Source organism: Vanessa cardui, chromosome 13 (assembly GCF_905220365.1).
Source record: "Vanessa cardui chromosome 13, ilVanCard2.1, whole genome shotgun sequence".
In the NCBI taxonomy this organism is placed as follows: domain Eukaryota; kingdom Metazoa; phylum Arthropoda; class Insecta; order Lepidoptera; family Nymphalidae; genus Vanessa; species Vanessa cardui.
The window spans coordinates 10,781,781-10,795,491 of NC_061135.1; the positions used below are offsets into that span (position 1 = coordinate 10,781,781).

The window sequence follows — 13,711 nt, forward strand, 5'->3', positions numbered from 1 at the left end:
TATCAGTTATCTGCCAGTGAAAGTCCCGTTAAAATCGGTCCAGTCGGTTCCCGGGATTAGCCGGAACGAACAGACAAACATACAGACAGACAAAAATTGTAAAAAATGTTATTTTGGTATATGTATGTAGTATGTGTATAATGTGCATTAAGCAAAAAAGGGCTATTTTAATATTCCAAACAGACACTCCAATTTTATTATATGTATGGATAAATACTAAGAAATGACCTATACGATATATTTTCGAAATTAGTTTCAAATTTACTGATAAATAATATTAAAAAAAATCGTTATCATATAAATCAATAAAATGTTTATTAATGGCACACAATATTATATATTTTCACAGTCTAGGAGTATTTTTAATTAAGTCAGCTGCCTTTTCCGCCATCCCTACGATAACAGAGTTTGGGTAGAGAGATATGGGAGCGGGGAATACACTTGCGTCCATTATGCGCACACCGCTGACATTCTTAACCCTGAAACATAATATTGTTAATATACAACTATGTCGAACTAATCAAAGATTTTGTCACTATCACAAATGTCAACGGAAGTTTTTGTATAATCATAGACTTCTTTTTTATTCCCACAATCGATCGTACCATAGCTCAGGCAGATCGGCGAAATGTGCTTTCCAAGGCAGGAATTCATCATTTTCTTAATAACGAGTGGCTGTTATTTATTGAATATGTAATTGTATGGCTTGTTTTATGGCCTTGAGTGCGTCACCCTGCTGGATTATTGGCATTGAAGCCATTATTAAAGTCCATGATATTGTATATATATAAAATCTACCTTTCAAACAAAAAAAATTATCAAAATCGGTCCACCCAGTGAAAAGTTATGAGGTAACAAACATAAAAAAAAAAAAAAAAAAAATACAGACGAATTGATAACCTCCTCCTTTTGGAAGTCGGTTGAAAATTGCCGTTTCTTAATATTAAAAAAAGATAGATATGCTTTGAAATGGTTTCCTATAATTTAAGATTTTCATTTTATACTTTTAAAGATTTACCTATAAACAATGATATTGTAGTAAACAGATATGTTATTAACGCGCAAAATGTGAAGACTAGAAAACGTCCTAATTGGGACGTTTGCCTTTAATCGTTTTACGTAGTAATACATTATAATACATCATAATTACGTAGTAATACGTTTTGCGTAATTAAAACATCTAGTTATCCCTTTTACTTATTGTTTTTATCAAGCTATCCTTTTTACTTTTAACGAAATGTAAAAATAAACTAAAATAAACGGTCCCCGGCGCGGCATACTTTTTTCTGTTGTTTAGTATGGATATAACGTATCTGTTTATTAGAATATCATTGCCTATAAATCATGCCTGAATTACCGAATTAATTAAATAATGCTTCGTCTTCTTCTTTCGAATTACAAATCAATGATGTTAGAACACGGTAACACTATTTATAAGTAAGACAATGATTGTTAGTTTTGAATGATTACACACGAACCTCAACTGACTGTCAACAACTTTTCCGCCAGCGCAAGTTCCGGCAATATGGTGTCCAGTGACAGCGACCTCTCGGAGCAAACACTCCAAATATTCATTAGGGGGACTTTGTATCTTTGGCTTGGTTGGTTTCGTCCCCTCTTTCTGTGCCTGACCGCTCGGTGCTCCTTGTGCCTTCATTCTAAATATTTATTGAATAAATTATCTTTGTTAAAAAGTCTTGGATATTATAATACGCAATATAAAATATGGATTAAATTGTAACATGTCTTATCTTTTGCCGGTTCTTAGGTATTTAAAATGTAACATAGAAATAGGTGATACTCTCAACCACAAGATGCGCAATCATCCGCGAACTTTATAAATATACAAATTATTTCACAAAAGCGTTATTTTTTTAAATGCAGTAACAGAGGCAGTTTGATTGCTGTCAAAGATTCATTAATGACGATGTAAATTATTTTATTCTGAATGAATAAAATCGAGTCGAGATGGCCCGGTGGTTTGAACGCGTGCATCTTAACCGATGATTACGGGTTCAAACCCAGCCAAGCACCTCTGATTCGTGTGCTTAATTTGTCTTTATAATTCATCTCGTACTCAGCGGTGAGGGAAACATCGTGAGGAAACCTGCATGTGACAAATTTCATAGAAATTCTGCCACATGTGTATTCCACCAACACGCATTGGAATAGTGTGGTGGAATATGATCCAAAACCCTCTCAAATGGAGAGGAGGCTTTTAGCCCAGCAGTGGGAATTTACAGGTTGTTGTTGAATAAAATCAACATATAATAATTAAGTAGTAAATTAAAAAATACAACCCAAACGGGATTGCACGAATCTTGTTTAACTTTGTAAAGAACAATTATCTTTTACGTTAAATCTAAATTACTTTATTATTGTCCTTCTAGCTCCAATTAACCATCTTATTACTTTATTGAAGGTGATTTGAGTGAATGAGTCAAACAAACAAGACAGAAGCGTAACCGTTAATTTAGATCGTACGATTGATAACTCTTTGGTTTTGGAACGCTTATCCATTATTAAACTCGGATGCACTAGGACTAAAATACACGTTGTATTTAAATCTTAGATGTACGAATACATACTTCTTCCTTCGTCTAACCAGTCCTTTTTGATCCAACTTGGTGTAATTCCAGAATGTAAGGCAACGTTCAGGCCTCGGCCAGTGAATCCGAGCTCCAATCTCTTCAAACGGTTTTGTTGTAAGCAATCTCTCCGCACGCCTTATTGCTAAAATTCACAAAACGAAACTTACAGTATTGAGCAACAAACCTAAAATTATCGATATTAAAATGTTTAGATTAATAGATATCTGAAGAAACCTTAATCACATGTCATAACTGTACATGGAAAACCAATATTATGTGACCAGAATGAGATTTAACACTTGGCTGGAAAGCTGTTTTACAAGACTATGACTAAAGTAGAATGAATAATAAAGAAAAGTTTCGAATCTATATATATATCTATACATCGGCTTGATTGAACTGTGATTTTATAATTTTTATATTAAAAAAAAAATGGTACTATCCAGTTGGTACATACTTAGATACTTTTGATATTTGTTATATAAACATAAATCAACAACGTTTAAGAATAATTGAATGGCGAGATATAATGTTGTTATCAATATATCTGTATGAATTAAAATAATAAAAAATAATATATTGTACAAAACCGTATATAGTTGAAAGAGACAGCAAGAAGGGAACAGAAAGAGATAGAGGGATTAATCGCTTGGGTCCTAATGCTTTTTCCTTTCGTGATGATTTCTGCCAGGACATTTCTTTAGATTACTTTATCAGATAAAGAGAGTGATAAATTATTTAAAAAATGATTGGCGTATACCTTTTATCATGCATTTAACGTCATACTCCCGGTTCAAGTAATTCGGGTCCACGATAATCGGCACCGACGTGCTGGAGTCTCTCAGTGTGATAGTGCCTCTGCTTTTTGGCTGGATGCACGTAGCGAGGAACATAAACCCTTCCTTACTTGTGTCGTTGTGGAACGGGAATGTGTCACGAAAAATCTGAATATAAAGAAAAGTGATATTATTTAAGTTTTTTTTTTAGATGTATCGATTTATATTAATTGTTGATTAATTTGTAAATTTGATTTGAGATAAAACAATGTTTTATGATTGAATACATTAATTAAGAAAAAACTGCAGATTTTAACGTGTCCATGATAAATTAATGTAATCGCGACATTTAAAGTGATAAAATCCTCTAAGATATCGATAATTTATTAACGATGAAGTTATTTTTTCTTGGAAAACTATTAAAAAATTTTTTTAATAGTTTTCCAAGAAAAATAATTTAATCGGCTTGAAATTGAAGGTTATCTTTGCCAAGATGTGGCATTTCATTGGCAGATTTATAACGAGAATTGTAGTATTCAATTTAAAAAAAAACATTTTGAATGCAAGAAGCTTTTTGTTAATACAATTATCAATACATTTTAACTCTACCCACTTAATTCACCTACGTTTATAAGGACAATTTGTCTTTATTATTTGTGGAGTTTAATTGTGTTCCACGTGACCAGCAGCATATTGTAAAAACAATTTCAAAATTTACATCAGATCACGACCGTGAAATATCAGAGTAATATGCGACATTACTATGATAATTATATACCCAATTATACACAATGTGTACGTGTATTAAACATACGAAAATAACGTTTAAGTCGTTTTTTTAAATGTCCCGACAGAATAGCACTGCAGCTAGATCTTAAAGACTTATGTAAACTCATAAATTTTGAACTCAATTATTGATTTGAGGAAATGTACCTTTGGTCGATAGTTTGACAAATCTCTCAACAGCCGCTCGCTTGATGATCCCATTGAGAAGAGCATCAGAGCGGATGCATTTTGATATTCCACCCCGGCAACTGGCGGGAACGCTAAATAACCTGGTAAAAAGGTATGTATGTCTATATTATTAGCTGTAAGTGATTTATATTTTTCTAGAGAAGAATAGCTCCATCTCAAACCATAGATGGACCACGAACTACGAATGATCTAAGGCTAATATTAGGTATATTACCTAATATTAGCTATCGTTAAACATCTGTAGATGGCGACTTCATTACCATTTTGTCTTCCAATCCTACCAGCAAAAGTATTCCCAATTTTCTTTGAAAGTTATTTGCAGATGGTCCGTAATTCTTTTTTGTGTCATAAAAAATATAACGCCAGCGCCAATAGGATAGCGGGAAGGGCATGATTATGACAAGTGTATGTAAAAATAATTGCAACAGAGACAATAAGTGGGTGTAGCAGCCTATTAGTTGATGAAACGAAACTGCATTCATCGATGGTGTTAAAATGCAAATGGACTATAAACATAGCTTTTTCCTCCCATTCTTGTAAACAATTCTGGCATTACTTAGTATAATATATATTCTAAATACTTTTTTGATATGAATAAAGTGATGAAAAATTCTCAGCTTCTACACAACGTATTCAATTGTTGTCGTTATTCAAAACGGTTGTATCAATTTTTGTAGAACATCATTACTTGGTTAAATGGTCAAAGGAATTTGTTTTTAATTGCTAATAAGCTTTAGATTCTCTGCTAGTATTATAAATAACCAACGAAAATTTTCAATATGATTTTTTTAAGACTACTACTGACATTGTAAATTATCACTTTTATTTTTAACTATATGAATATTTACAACAAAAAAAAACGATTATTAGTTTTGTGAATAATGAAAATGTTACCGTTATTATGCCAAAAGTAATCCACCAAGGTACCCGTGCTGAATACTTTAGCCAGGGTCACACTGATTGGTTTCTTGATGCTCACGTAGATGGGAAGATTCATGTGATCGTGCAGATTGCGACCAACCCAATCGTTTTCGGATATCAGGTTTATTTGTAGGCTTAAAATTAAAAATAACATTACTTGATATAGCGGTAATAATTAAATCCAATACGACGAAGAAAAACAAAAGATACACGTTGAAAACTAATCAGTAAATGTTTTATCTTGTACACCACATCTCGTGCAAGAAGGCATTGGAAGAAAATAATAAACATTGTTGTATGTACGTCCAATTTTATTATTATTTATGGTAACATGCCATGGTGATATTTTTGGTAACTGAATTTGAGAATTTTGCCCATGATTGTCAATCTAAATACATACTAGTAATATGTGTAATATATGTAAATAATAATAGTGGACTACCCCTCATTCTCATAATTCGTAATATCCATAATCAGTTCCTGATCCATAATCCGGTGGGATGGGGGTGTTCAGGTGTAGGAGTAATGGCTTTACACGCTGGCTTCCTAAGAAGGCGAGTGTGTATAATTTCACATTGCAGATTCTGTTGGTTGTTACTGAGAATCTTTCGCAAAGATCATGGCGTGAACTGGGGTTTGCGCCCAGGACTTTGGAATATGCGGTCTTTCAACGAAAAGTCGTAATGGTGCCTAACCTTTTATGCCCAACTTGATTTTACAGAGGAATTATTTTGTAAGACAAATATATTCAGAGCAGTAATATTTTGATGTCAGATATTCTGTATAACTGCTGATCTTGCTGATCTTGATGTCCGGAAAACTTATCGTTGTAATAAAAATATATATACAAATGTCACAAGTGGGAGAGTAAGTTTAAAGAAGATAGTCATAAATATTTACATAATGTAGTCTTTTTACCTTTTAATTAAATTTCTCGGACCAATTCCAGATAACATCAAGATTTGGGGCGTCTTGACTGATCCAGCGCTTAAAATTATTTCTCTATTAACGAAAATGTTGTCCAGATTCCTGTGGTCTTGTAAAATATAAAGAGACGTAGCCTTTTCCTCTTCAAACCGTATCTATGTAAATAAAATATTAAGGATAATATTATAATAAATGCTTGTGTAAGCCTATTCTATGAATTCACAATTCGATCCTCTGGTAGAGTTCAAATTCTGTACTTTTTATCTACTACAAATCACCAACAATATTTGGTGTTAGTAGGTTATTAATTACTGATTATAATGATATCCTATTTCACGAATATCATTATAATCAGTAATTTACAATAGCCAGCACACGACATTTTTGCCTGATGGTAAGTGGTCACCACTATTCCTATCCCTTACATCACCAATGCATTACCAACAATGGGATAATGTTACATAATAATTTCCTGTTTGGTCGAAGAATATCTGAAGAGTTGGTGATATCTGCTCGAATGGGTTGCACAGAGATCTTCACAGAGTAAAGTGAGTTCTCAATTGTAATAAACCATTACAAAAACATTGACAGAGGGTATACAGACAAATATGCAGTGTACAAGTTAATAGTTAATATTTTATTAATTTAATACTAAAGTTTTTTCTTTATTTACAAAATTATATCGAGAATTGACTGACGTTTATATATTTTTTAACAAAAAAAGTAAAGTAACAGCCTGTAAATTTCCCATTGTTGGGATAAGGCCTCTTCTTCCATTAAGGAGAGGGTTTGGGACATATTCCATCACGCTGTTCCAATGCGGGTTGGTGGAATACACATATGGCAGAATTTCGATGAAATTAGATACATGCAGGTTTCCTCACGATGTTTTCCCTCACCGCCGAGCACGAGATGAATTATAAACACAAATTAAGCACAAATATATAGTGGGTTTGAACCCGCAATAATCGGTTAAGATGCACGCGTTCTAATCACTGGGCCACCTCAGCCAATTTTTAACAATGAGGACAGAATATTGCAGTCGAAATTTTAACACTAAAATAATAAAACGATTATTAAGATAGTTACAAACTTACTGATATGGCTTGAGTTTTTAACAAGACGTGCAGGTTTTTTCTTTTCAGTGCTGGTTTCAGATAAGCGTCGTATGATTGATGTCTGCTGCCGTCTTTGACGTTCGCTGTTGCTTTTCTAAATAACGTGTTTTTTGCAGCGAGAGCCGAAGACGCTTGCTTAAATATTGTCATAAGCTCATTATCTTCATTTATGAGCTTCAGTTTCATGGGAGCCTAAAAATTAAAGCGAATATTAATTTCATTTATACCATAGCTAGGCTAAAGCCCTTTGAACTTTGGCCTATGACAAAATTTTATTGAAATTAGACACATTAAGGCTTTGTCGTGAGGAAGTCACTGATATAAATACGGAATTTTTAAAGAAAAATTCAGAAGTGCTTGTCAACTATTGCAATCAGTGGTGAAGACTCTATTTATTTTGAATGTCTTACTTCAAATGTCTTATTTCAGCTTTACAATTATGCATTTAAAGCCGTACGCAAGATATATTGTTTGAAGAATTTCTGTAATTTAACACAGCCTCAATTTAATTGAAGTGTTTTTTAATAATATCTACTATAAAGTATGGTACAGTTTATATTCGACCGAATTCGATCACGGAGGTCATTTTCAAGGACTATAGCAAGTTGAATATATTTTTCTGCATATGTGTGAGTGCACAAATACAAATGCACAATGATCATACACTAATAATCCGATGGGAAAGTGAATTGACACAACAGTTTATAGATAATACGAGGGGCTGGAATTAAATTGTTTCTGACGCACGGATGTGTTAAAATTTAAGTATCCCACCTGTGAACCGTGTACTAATTTAATTAAACGATTAGTGACATTGGACAATAATACATACGAATATTTTAACGGTTTTATTTTACGGTATTATATTCAAAGCGCTAATGTTATTGCTTCTTAATAAGATTATTTCAAAAACATACTTGATACTTATATTTTTGTTAATGCAATTTTAAGAGATATAGCCTTTAAAAACTGTTTAAATATTTGATAATTACCAACCTTTGCGCACACTCCTTTTGCTGGGCAGCTATCGGAGTCGAATTCGCTCTTAACAGTTCCGAAAGCCTTCAAGAAATATGGCTTCAGGTCATCCATAGTCCAACCTTTAAAACCGAGTCTCGACCATCTATTGTAATCTTCAGGAAGGCCGAAACCATGGAGAAGGAAATTGATTTGTCCAGATCCACCGGGACCCTTGCCACGTGGGATTATAGGGGTCTTAAAAAATAATAAAATTTTGCTTAGAAATATTACTTGCAGAATATACATATTATAAATAATTAATATATTTTCTTATTATGAAATGAATGATTTGTCAGTGAGACTATTTATTCTAAGTACGAGCTTAAAGAGATTATTTTATTAGTAAAATGTGCTATTCTAATTGAAAAATTACTTTCTATTATTATTACCTGATTCCAAAGTCCAAAAGACGAGTACTTCTGAGGTGTAGCTCGCACGGACCAATCATTTGATCCCTGCTGTGAGGCAGTGGAAGTCAGTGGTATTTTGGAGAAATAACCCATATGATCTCCAGCTTCAACCAGCAGTACCTTAACTGTAGGATCCTCAGAGAGACGAGAAGCAAGTACACAACCCGCTGTACCCGCGCCCACTAAATATAATACATTATTAGCTCTTAAGTTTAAGAAATAGATTGCATTAAACAGTCATAAATGAATTATATGTATTTATATACTCTACATAAACTATTACAATATAATCTAAAAATATTATTGTTTGTTTTAAGTAAAAAATATTTTGAAATAAAGTGCGCCTGACGCAGTAAAATAGCAAAGTAACATATTTCAAAATAAATTTATTTATTTTCACAGGATTCTATATGTATAGGATGTCGCAATTCAATGCATTCTTACCGATTATGTAATCATATCTCTTCACTGGTTTAGTTATAAAACTCGTATAAACGTTTGCATATTTTTGATACACTATGTAAGAAACAAATGCTACTAATATGCTTATTGTGTATGTTAAAATCGACATTTTGTTTCATATCACAGCGGACTGGCTGCCGTGCGTAAAAAATTACTCCTCTAACTGTTACTTAATCCAGACATTGCTACCGACACTAATTGAATTAGACAGAGCAGACAAACCTTTCAGTTCATTTCATAAAAAAAGACTTATTCCAACACTTAAATAATCCATGATTAATGTCGTTTAATATGAATTTTTATTTCTTAATTTATTTTTATTACCATTACCTATGTAATACAAATTACGTTAAATTCACCAGTACAATATTGATAAAATTCATACAAAAATTACTGTTCTAAACAATCCTCACTTCTCTCTGAATTGACCTCACAATACTTTAATAATTTCCAATAAACATCATTTTACGAAAAGGTTTACCACTTCTGAAAGAAAACCTAAGGGGATTAAGCTATTTGATGGCGATAAAAATCAATACTTTATTTATATGATGCAATTCTGTAATTTGTCATGGTCTTGCAGCTTTATTAGTTCATATTTGTAAGTACAACAAAAAACAACATATAGATAGAACTTTTTCCAAAAAAATGAAAAATAAGTAAGTAAAAAGTAAAGTAGTGTCACGTTATTTGCATGATTTAGTTATTAATAACAAATTTTTCGAAATTTAAATTATTTTGTATTTGGTAATACAAATCAAGGCAATTGTTATATGTACAAATAAATTATTGTATAAAAGTATATGGAAAAGAAAATGGTGGAGATATATTTAATAAAATGAAATATATTTAATTTCTTTAGATACTTTTTTAGAATTTCAATTATATATTATAATACATTTTGAAGAATACATCTATTCTTTTTTACAAATTTTAATTTAAATATGTACCAATTATAATCAAATTAAGAAGCATAATATTTACTAGGTCTTTATTTATAAATAATATGATAAGCATATTCGCTAAGATTGAAAATAATATTATTACTTTGATCATGTCCAAAGATTGATAGTGAAATGAAAAGGATTGTTGTCAAAAGTACCAAAACAATAAATATGATGATACATATTTCTTTATTAACAGAATGAAGTATTGTATTGTAATAAATAACAAGTGTACAAGAACTTTAATAGAATGGTTTTATTTCTTTTATTTTCGAAAATGTATTCACAAAATCATAACCCGTCCAATTATATGTGCTAAACTTGTTATTTCGTTTTTATTTTGAAAAATTCAGTCAACATTTATAACAAAATTACATTATATGGTTTTGTTATAAGACAACATCTCCTCCATCTTCGATCATTTCACCGGTAGCTGGAACCATGACAGGCGCTTCAATAACTTGCTTGCGACCTTTAGCGTCAATGACTTGGATTGTTTCTGGTTCGACTTCCATCTCTGTGTCTTCTTCTGCTTGCTTTTGCTTGAGACCAGCAGCAGGTGATCTAGAAGGGGAATTCGGATTAATATTTATATATATATTTTTTTAAAAACTATTTATCCACAAATATAAATCTAGTTGTTCTATCAAAAGACAATCTATGTTCATCCAGAATAAATAAATACAAGTCCCAACCTGAGTACTGAAATATTTTACATCCAAAACAGTGCTTTGTTTACATTACATTAATTCCTTAAAAAGTATATTGTTATGCATGTAATTATTAACAGTATGTAAAAGCTTATTTAAGTTTTTACTTCAACAGTAATTCTGAAAGTCATTGAAGGAATTTCTGTAATTTTTTGCAGAGACAAATACATTCACTTCACGGTAAGGCTTTGTACAAAACTCTAATCTGAAGAAATCTATATTCTATTCCCAACCAATGGAACAAGGGATCAAAAATCTAAATTAATAATTTTGAACAGCAAATTGTCATGGTATAATTGGTCGAGATCTTAATTAACCTATGATGTTCACCTTTTTTCATCTCATTATACTGCCATCCAATCATGACATTGAATTTCTCTTAGAAGAGTGTATGAGTCAGTTTGACTTCAAGCACAACAGACTCAACATTTATTTCTCAAAATTGGTAGTGCATCAGTGATGTAAGGTATTGTTTATAGTTTAAGTGGCATAAATATCAATGGTTGGTTAGGCATGCTATTCATTGTAATTTAGGTGGGCAATATGGCAATCCAAATATAAAATAAAGAAATTATTCAGAAGGCATGAAATCATTGAAGTCAATAAAGTATATCAGGACAATAAAAAAAGCAACATTATAAAGGAATATTCGTGGAACTGAAGTTTCAATTACATATAATGAGCTTTTACATACCTGATAAGAGAAATATCGCGTTGAACTTCCCTGACATCTCTCTGCCACTCAACTTCCCGTCCTTTCCTTAATCTCTGCATGATATAGTTGTTGGAACGTCTCTGTCGGATCTCCTCGACTTTCTTCATGGCCTCAATGGTCTTTGTCCAGAGTTCTCTGTTATATTTGACGGGAACATGACGGCGTTTCTCGAACTCGAATGATGGGTCAATAGCCAATTCTTTACCGGCAGTCTTACGGTAAGCTTTCGTCCATTTAGTTTTACGTGGGTTTTTCTTCTTTTTGAATGCTGCATGGCATTTTGAACGACAGAACCTGAAAATCTAATTGACAATAAGATTATTAAGATTACTTACACTTGATGCAATATTATGACAAAAATAGGTGGTTCTTTTAAGTAAATATTATGCCGAAACTTTTTGCTGTAATTAAGTTTTTTGTAATTTACCTTGCAGTCGTTTCTCACGAATTGTATGCCATGGCCAGGATATATCCTGGAGGAGCAGAAATAACAAGTTTCTATACGCATTATAAACACGTGCTGTTTTGATAGTTTGACAGCACGTCAAAAAAGAAATAAGATGGTGGAATTATAGAATAAGTAGTTTGCGGTGTTGCTTTCCTTAAAATAAATAAGTAATTTCAAATTTTGTAAAAGCAATGTATAAAATATAAAAAAATAAAGTAAATAGTAACTGTTATTTATTTATTTGTTCTAAAATATTTATATTACCAATTTTTTAATTACATATTTTGTTTTGCGGAGTCATCTAGCGGTTGTATGCGTACTATTTCTTACCAGTAATTTGGCTACTACGCGATAGATGTCGCAAAACTCATTAATTATTATAAGACTTAATTTTGTTAGCTACCAATAAGTTACTCGTAAAACGAGTTGGTTAGCCGGAATACCACAAAGCTGATAGGTAATTTAACTTTTCAGTTGACTGCCCGATTTATAGCTTTCCTAAAATACCGGCATGTTTACTTCGACCGTTGGATGTTAAGTGTCTAATTACTCGAAGCAACTAAGTACACTACATTTTGTATGCTTTAAACAAACCGTTACGAATGTATTTTTCACCTTATAAAGATAATTATGTAATGCGGACTAATGTTTCTCCTAAATTTGGTATTATTAAGGAAAGAGAGAGTCCATAACCTTTGTTGTTTAATTTATGAAAGCTTTATTTGTCCGTCTGTGTCGATGAATAACACTAACATAATGAAGGAAGTGAAAATTGTCAGTCGAATGTTTTCCTGAGAACCGCGAGCTGCGTGTTAATTTATTGATTTTGTATGAGAGCGGTCTTTTGGATCTTGGTTCACTTCATTGCTATTCAGATGGCAAATGCTAAGATTGTTTTTACCGCCGATTTATGAGAGAAATTTGTGTCAAAATTAAAAAAAGTTGATGTCCTTGTGGACGCGAGTAGTTTACATATTCGTAATCGTAATTTCGTAATTATAAAATAAATTCGTAATTCGTTTTAATTATTACGTTAAGAATATCTTTTAAATGCATGCAAATCTTAATAACGAAAAAAAAAATATTATTTTGATAAATGTAATTTCTTCTTTTTTCCACATTTTTACAACACTCATTTCATTTCCACACGTGTGAATTTGTCTATTTAGAGCGACTTGATACTTAAGTGGCGACGGTGACTACTTACCATTAAATAGACCTTCTGCTCGTTTATCTTTAATATTAAAAAAAAGTTTTAATTAGCCTAGCCTAGCCTAGTTTTAATATACATATAACAGAATTTAACAATACAAAGTAACTAGTAAGAAATAAATAAGATTTCGGGTTGTAAAGTAATGGTGTAAACTCTATAGTCGTAATTGGGACATCTTTGAAAGTTACCTCGGTAAGTCTTCAAGGGGTTCTGTGGGATTCGTACACACTATAACCCCTGGGACGGCCGTTCGTTAAGTTCGACAGAGTTCTTTAAGTAGAGTCTTCCTTAACAATTCTTAGCCAGAATTCATTCCGTACCTTTTTAAATTGATTTAAATAGAGAGTTTTCTTAGAACTTTAGAGTATTAAATTGAATTACTAGTAATTTTAAAACCTTCCAAAAGAGATCTGCCATTTAATATGAGAAAGAAGAAAAGCCCTATGAGAAACATAGGGCTTTTGTTCAAGATTTTAAGCAC

General features: G+C 32.0%; 2 protein-coding genes across 2 annotated transcripts; both read right to left on the minus strand.

Moving 5' to 3' along the window:
- Window positions 1-296: 296 nt before the first annotated feature.
- Window positions 297-9,401, minus strand: LOC124534729 (neither inactivation nor afterpotential protein G-like). Its single transcript, XM_047110718.1, has 11 exons — window positions 9,183-9,401; window positions 8,718-8,920; window positions 8,305-8,523; window positions 7,288-7,500; window positions 6,182-6,345; window positions 5,237-5,397; window positions 4,301-4,422; window positions 3,352-3,535; window positions 2,589-2,733; window positions 1,479-1,658; window positions 297-479 (listed from the first exon to the last, which is right to left on the minus strand). The coding sequence occupies exons 1-11, from the start codon at window positions 9,307-9,309 to the stop codon at window positions 344-346; spliced, it is 1,854 nt and encodes a 617-aa protein (XP_046966674.1). The 5' UTR covers window positions 9,310-9,401; the 3' UTR covers window positions 297-343.
- A 1,059-nt stretch (window positions 9,402-10,460) lies between these two features.
- On the minus strand, window positions 10,461-12,154 carry LOC124534861 (probable ribosome biogenesis protein RLP24). Its single transcript, XM_047110888.1, has 3 exons — window positions 11,997-12,154; window positions 11,549-11,871; window positions 10,461-10,708 (listed from the first exon to the last, which is right to left on the minus strand). Exons 1-3 carry the CDS (start codon window positions 12,075-12,077, stop codon window positions 10,534-10,536), a joined length of 579 nt encoding a protein of 192 aa, XP_046966844.1. The 5' UTR covers window positions 12,078-12,154; the 3' UTR covers window positions 10,461-10,533.
- Window positions 12,155-13,711: the final 1,557 nt, after the last annotated feature.

Coding starts and splice junctions, on each gene's coding strand:
- LOC124534729 (XM_047110718.1), bottom strand. CDS start 9,309: ATGTCGATTTTAACATACACAATAAGCATATTAGTAGCATTTGTTTCT. Junction 8,524..8,717: donor CTTTTGGACTTTGGAATCAG/GTAATAATAATA, acceptor TTATTTTTTAAG/ACCCCTATAATCCCACGTGG. Junction 4,423..5,236: donor TTACTTTTGGCATAATAACG/GTAACATTTTCA, acceptor CCTTTTTACCAG/GTTATTTAGCGTTCCCGCCA.
- LOC124534861 (XM_047110888.1), bottom strand. CDS start 12,077: ATGCGTATAGAAACTTGTTATTTCTGCTCCTCCAGGATATATCCTGGC. Junction 11,872..11,996: donor TCGTGAGAAACGACTGCAAG/GTAAATTACAAA, acceptor ATTGTCAATTAG/ATTTTCAGGTTCTGTCGTTC. Junction 10,709..11,548: donor CGCGATATTTCTCTTATCAG/GTATGTAAAAGC, acceptor TTCCCCTTCTAG/ATCACCTGCTGCTGGTCTCA.